General features: G+C 31.7%; 3 protein-coding genes and 2 non-coding genes across 5 annotated transcripts; 3 read left to right on the top strand and 2 right to left on the bottom strand.

Annotated features, from left to right (window-relative positions):
• Window positions 1-556: 556 nt before the first annotated feature.
• LOC143183816 (uncharacterized) lies at window positions 557-1599 on the top strand. The gene is made up of 3 exons (XM_076385553.1): window positions 557-829; window positions 1160-1429; window positions 1501-1599. Exons 1-3 carry the CDS (start codon window positions 557-559, stop codon window positions 1591-1593), a joined length of 636 nt encoding a protein of 211 aa, XP_076241668.1. The 3' UTR covers window positions 1594-1599.
• Window positions 1600-3168: 1569 nt separating this feature from the next.
• On the top strand, window positions 3169-3240 carry Trnah-gug (transfer RNA histidin (anticodon GUG)). Its single transcript has one exon. It is a non-coding gene; the product is annotated as a tRNA-His (tRNA).
• Window positions 3241-3502: 262 nt separating this feature from the next.
• LOC143182955 (uncharacterized) lies at window positions 3503-5458 on the top strand. The gene is made up of 5 exons (XM_076384293.1): window positions 3503-3871; window positions 3987-4115; window positions 4190-4797; window positions 4876-4971; window positions 5040-5458. Exons 1-5 carry the CDS (start codon window positions 3724-3726, stop codon window positions 5271-5273), a joined length of 1215 nt encoding a protein of 404 aa, XP_076240408.1. The 5' UTR covers window positions 3503-3723; the 3' UTR covers window positions 5274-5458.
• Srp19 (signal recognition particle 19) lies at window positions 5431-6435 on the bottom strand. Its single transcript, XM_076384294.1, has 2 exons — window positions 6207-6435; window positions 5431-6018 (listed from the first exon to the last, which is right to left on the bottom strand). Exons 1-2 carry the CDS (start codon window positions 6251-6253, stop codon window positions 5625-5627), a joined length of 441 nt encoding a protein of 146 aa, XP_076240409.1. The 5' UTR covers window positions 6254-6435; the 3' UTR covers window positions 5431-5624.
• On the bottom strand, window positions 6416-6487 carry Trnap-cgg (transfer RNA proline (anticodon CGG)). Its single transcript has one exon. It is a non-coding gene; the product is annotated as a tRNA-Pro (tRNA).
• Window positions 6488-6734: the final 247 nt, after the last annotated feature.

The following is a 6734-nucleotide window of genomic DNA, read 5'->3' as shown; positions in this document are numbered from 1 at the left end:
TTAAAATTACTTCTCCTTCTACCTGTTCGCGACTACTTTTGCTCACAAAATCATAATTATCATCATGATCAGGCACCTTTGTACATTAAAAAGAGTGTATTCTCAACTAATCAAGACTAACAAATGAACTATACTTATCGTTAAAACAGAGTACTATGCTACTATTCTCAAACTTGGGTTTCGATCTAACAATTATTTCAAATAAATATTTTTCTACGGAATTGTACAAAAATCCACTTCAGACGATTATTCCATCCAAATTAAAATCACACGACGTTTGATGTCGAGGAAATAAAATTCACCTCATATTTTAATAATCGTATTTTTATAATCATGTTATTAAAATAATCGTATTATTAAAATATTACAAAGGAATGAATTTTAAATCAACGTAATATTTAAATATTCGAGAGAATAATTAAACGTTTCAGAAACCGTCCAACGAAGGTGAACCAGAGGACGCTACATATATTTGTTGCTCCATAAGGAGCGTTAAACTGATAGATCATTGACACAGTGGTACGTGTTCCAGTAACGATACATTCGAGCACTAACAATGGGTCAAGTTATAGGACGTGTACCATACACGTGGGGCGTTTTACTGGAGGAAAAAGATCGCGTGTTATATTGGAGCGGTGAAGTCCTGTCGAAAGTGGCCGATAACGTTAACCAAGAAGAATCCCTTTGGATAGATTACAGTAACGAGGTCATCGACGAGAAGGTCGAGGCGTGGATAGAAGCGAACCGAGCGCGAATCGAAAATATTTTTAGCAAACATATTAATGTGCCACAAGAATTTATAGTTCAAGTATTAAATGCAATCGCGCAAGTAATTACATATTTTCCTTTATTCTGGAAACATGGATAACTTTATGTTAACGTTTTTCCTCACTACGTATAAAAGTATAACTATGTAGATTAATGGTGCTGTCACCTCTCTAATTTTTAATTGTATAATATAATTTTAATAAGAAATGTGTACTATGTAATTTTGCTTTCAGTTACCGATAAAATCGTTGCTTAAATAAGTAGGTCATTGTAATCGAACAAGTTTCAGTAACGTAGCTGTCGAAAATTGCAGCAAATCGTGATAAAAATTTTGATTTTGAATAGGATGAATTCATAAACGATTTTATTTATGATTTTTTATTATGTGTAGATAAAGGAGAAATTCAGATTAAAAATGAGAAACGATTACCGACGCGGATATGCAGATCTGGGAAAGTTCACGAGAAAGGTGGACCAATTAGGAAAGCAGCAACGCAAGATACATGGAAAAATTCAAGAACTTGAAGACGTGTGCGCTGGTGACATAAAAAAATTTCGAAAGAAATTCGGTCGTTTGCGACTAAAAACGTTCACAAATCTTAAAATCGGTGAACAAATGATGCTGCTGGATAAACAATTAAAAGCAAAGTTTGTTAAACAGGTATTCGATCTGCGTATTATCATTTTTTCCTTCTAAATAATAAATATTTTCAGGAAATTTTATAACTTCAGGTCCATACCATTGATTACAAAAACAAGAAGGAATGTGCCAAGGATTTCGATAAATTAATTAATGCAATTATGCGAGCTGGGCTTGAAGAATAATAACAATGAAAAAGATATAACTTAATGTATTGTACTCATGTAATATGAAAACAAGATAATTTTAATTTGGGAGATGATCAAAAATACATATGTGCATATACGACTGATTCCATTTTATACACAAACATACATGCAATGAGGTGAAAGATGAATAAGGAAAATAAAAGAGGAAGATACGAACATGAAGACTACTGGACTATCGTATTACTAATGTCGTTGAGGTAGGCTCTCTCGGAGATTCTCCTTACTAGGAGAACAGAACAATTGAGGAGGTTGTTAGCCTAGATCTCAGGACCGTATTTGTAGCTGTATTAAGTGCACACGTATGATTAACTTTGTAAGATGTCAATTACTGCATGCCAATACGAAATAAATTTCTTACAATACACCTATAGCTTAGTTTATTGTTTCTAGAATTAGTAGTTACGTAGGTACTAATTACTACATGGAACACTATCAATTTGATACACATATGTAAGTAATGTGTCTTGAAAATGTCATTCGAAAAATTGGAATTTTTCGGCGAAAGCTAAAGAGAGAGCAACACTATAAGATGATATTCTAAATTTGTATTATACTTACCTACAACTTCAAATGTAAAACAAAATAAAAATTACTTCAATTATTTGAATAAAACACTGAAGTTTCGAAAAAGTTTTAACTCATAGAAACATCACCCAATACATTGCAAATAAAAGAGAATATTTCATATGTAATTTATAATATTTCTATAAAATGTGAATAAATTGAAAACGGATTATGGAAGCTTTACAGTAACCTCTTCTATTCAACAGTTACATTCTTAACTGATTATATTAAAAAAACTATGCTCCATTATCTGAGTTTTCATTTAAATTCAATTATTTTAAACAGTGTATTATTCGTATTATTCAATACGAATTGAAAATATTTGATACAAGTTGGTACCCACTGGAATAGGCACGTACCTAACGCACGATTCGCGCGGGAATCTCTGCTGGATATGACACTGTGTTTAGAATAGTCTTGTCTTATGGTTGTTCCAGGCCCCAGGTCATAAATCTTCGTCACATCACGCAACTTTATGATTCTTATGTTTTTATGAAAACTACTTTTTACAGAATTGAAACACTGTTGCTAAATCACAATGCCACGATAGCAACAACGACGGTCACGCGAAGCCGGACATTACTAGGAGCACAACAAGTCTGTGGAGCTATTCGTTCTCCCCTCTTTAGTAGTATACAGTCGCCATCTATGAGCATAAAGTATAACTATTGTTATCCCGACTCAAAATCAATCGGCATTCAAAAATTCTTTTATTTGTAATCATTTCAAATCTATAATTTTCTAATTTCATTCTGATCGATTCAGATTGCAAATACTCATAAATACATATTTTAGTCATATTTATCTTAATTCTTTTCTTAACATTTATACATTATATACTCAAGAATAAATCTTATTGAATACAATGAATGATATTTTCTTTCTCAATAAGAACTATTTTATTTAAAGAAATAAAAAATTTTGTGTAAATGTTATATGTTGACTATTTCATATAAAAAATCAAATTCTTTACTACGACCTTCAATAGCCGTGATCGTCTAGTGGTTAGGACCCTACGTTGTGGCCGTAGTAACCCAGGTTCGAATCCTGGTCACGGCAATGTGTTCAATGCAACACATTGTCACGGTGAAGGTTTTCTTTTTGCATTTTTTGTTTTTATAAATCATGAAGTTCAAGTACGTATTCATTAGTACTTACACAGTTTATAAATAATTTTTTTCTTATTTTATATTTTTATCATTCAAACACAGTTTAAAAAATTTATAACTGATATTAATAACAAATGAAACGTGTATATTATAACAATAGACGTATATATGTACACATTGCAACAGAAGTCTTTGTTGCATCAATTCCTTAACATCTGATGTAATAATTCGTTACAATCGTTATATCGAAGTAAGCGTTTATGTCATGTACAAACAGAAAAACTGTTTTATAAATCGTCAGCAAATTCTCCGTTACAAAGCCAATAAATTTCAGGTGCAATTATGCACAGCTTCAGTATGAATTTTGCCTCCTTGGGATATTTGATAGCGTTGCTGCTGTTTGGTTTTTAAATATCATTCGCTTCATACAAGTATGAAGTGGTGTCAGTTATTGTTCATACTTTTTATTTTATATTATAATGAACAGTGTCAGTATGGTGTATTCTGTACCAAAATTAATAGTGTGAAACCATCTACTTCAACAAAAAACCAACTCCCTGATTTACACAATGACCAAAATGGTAAAGAATTATGCATATTTTATATCTTATATATATGTGAATGTTTACACGTATAATACAAAATATTCCACTTACATATAAAATGTTTATTTAGTGACTAATTTCATTTTTTTAGAACCAAAATCTGCAGTACGTTCTCAAAGGGAATTAAAAAACGTTGATTTGATGACCAATTCTGATGACTCAGTAAAACAGGAGAGAACATCACGTACATTAATAGGAGCTAGACGACACCTTAGACCACGTAAGAAAAAGAAAAGTAACTAATATAGACTTAAAGTGACCATTACACCTTTATACATTTTTGATGTCCCTTAGATGATGCACATCAAGTCGCAAATTACTTTCTCGCGGGAGGTCCATTAAAAGGTCACACTCATTTCGTCCAGTCATCAAATTGTGATTCAAACAATGCAGACGAAAGTATAGTTGGAATGAGCAGCCCATCAAATGAAGGCAACACAGATTCAATCACAATCAATGAAAATTCTAATACAAATTCTTCTGATTCCATTGTTGGTGCTCCACAAATTCATACACCCCTATTTCATATGCCTGCTCTGTACAAACCCAGTAGTGCTAAATTACAGCCTTTGTTACAATTACCTCTAAACCTATATGGTGCTGTGCCACATATTCCAAGAGCTAGTTTACTACATTCTGTTCTACACCCTAATTTACATCCACACATTAATAGATTACGTACTATCCCAAGCAGTTTAATAAGAGCTGCTACTCTGCCTGTACAGGGTTTATTACATGCACAGACAGAACTTAATAAAATATTACTACCAACTTTGCCCTTGCATCACCCTTTACATTTACCAATTCACCAACCTTTACATTTACCTATTCACCAACCTTTACAGTATCCTTTAAGATTACCTGTACCTTCGCATAATAAACTTGTTGGAAGCACTAGTTTGGTAAGTACTTCTGTTTAATTTGGTGTACATACTTTAAATAACTTTAATACATAATTTTAATATTATTTGTTTTTCTAGCTACAACATGGTAAAATTAGAGACAATTCTTTAGGTGATTTAACACAGTTACAGTCTACTATATTAGGAGCTGCTCCTACTGATTTACACCATAAAGTAAGTATGAATTCACGTAAATTATTTGAAATCAATACAGATGATAATTATCATGTACAAAATTATAGGTTCTATCAAATGTAATTCATCCTAATTTGTTTGGGCATCCTGAGCCTATTGGATATGTCTTAAAATATGTTCCTCATACTAATAAAGAACTGTCATCATCTCCTACTGTTGGATCTATGCAACAGCAACCTTCCAACTGTATAAATAGTGATTTAGACACAGATCAGACTATAGTAGGTTCTGTTAAAAATGCAGATGAAGAAACAAATGAACCGCAACAAGAAAAAATATAAGATGAAAGCATTAATAGTAAGATAAAGTAAGTGTTGTGGCATTGACTGATAAATACTTTTTTTATGAAGTTGATAAAGAAAATATTAAAACAAGAAGGGAAACATTATCATTGCATAATATATGTCTGAAGATTTGAGGGACATAAGATACAAGATATTCAACATTTAAAAACTGTATTAAACCTTCGTTTGCATAGGTGTACAATGTGCAGTTTGAGTCTGTTTGTAAACAACTTTATACAAAATGTAATACAATTTCTTTTTGTACATGAGAACAATTCTCAATTCAATATTGAAATAAACAGGAATGGAAAATATTTGTAAATCCTATAGTACTCTCATGTTACTTCATTACCTCCTTCCTTTTCCCTTTCCCTTTTTTGATGATGAACTCGATGCTTGAGGAGCCTGTTCAACTTTTACTTGTTTTCCTTGACGACTTTTTAATTTTGGTATAGTAGTACCTATATACTCTAACAGTGAATCTCTAGTGGGAAATTCAGATTTTATAGGTGTGCCATCGTCATTTTTCAGTTGTACGCGAATACGACCACGATATAACAGTTCCTTGCTACGTTCTCTTGGATGGAGTTTATTTTCCACTCCAACATTGAAACCAGCAGCCACTAAAACATCACGTATTTCTTGATGTGTAGGGTTCTCCACGCACTTCTCTTTCGCAAGTTTCCGTCCTCCCGCTAAAGTCCTCTTACTATTTAAGTAAACTGGATAAATACAGATCCACCTACAGTAAAAATAAAATGTACATTATGTTTGTCACTTCCATTCTAGCTAGGTTATGTAGCAGATGGTAATAGGGTACAAAGATATTTTGTATAAAACTGACTGTGTAAAGATTATTTATGAGATGTTTTTGTAAAAACAAGCACATAAAATAACACTGTAAGTATTTAAATGTTTAAATAAATATACCTTTCGCGATCACTATGTTTTTTTGACGGATTCCACGCGAGCGCCATGTTTGATATGTTTGATAGTTCTTCGTGCTTTCAAATTAATTAATCATTTCTCGTTTTATTATAGGATAGAAACATACTATTTAATTAATGAACGTATAAACAATATTATTACGATGTATATATTAAGAAGCATAGAAAAGTAAAAAAAAATAAATTCCTTGTGGGCTCGTCCGGGATTTGAACCCGGGACCTCTCGCACCCGAAGCGAGAATCATACCCCTAGACCAACGAGCCACCTAGGATATACGTTCGAATATTGAAATTATAAACAGAATAATTTCATACATAACAAATTATGTTTAAATAAACTTTATTGAATTGAAATTGTATACAGTACATGCATATAAACAAAATTAAACTGATATTTGATGAAAATTTAAATAATCATTAAAAAAATTTTTTTTAGAATACATAACATATTAAGATTTGTTGTATCATTGACTAACAAGTTATCAATTTTATCAGAATATAACCACATAAT

Source organism: Calliopsis andreniformis, chromosome 9, assembly GCF_051401765.1.
Source record: "Calliopsis andreniformis isolate RMS-2024a chromosome 9, iyCalAndr_principal, whole genome shotgun sequence".
NCBI lineage: Eukaryota > Metazoa > Arthropoda > Insecta > Hymenoptera > Andrenidae > Calliopsis > Calliopsis andreniformis.
Note: the sequence above shows the minus strand (reverse complement) of the source record. Positions and strands in the feature narration are given on the sequence as shown.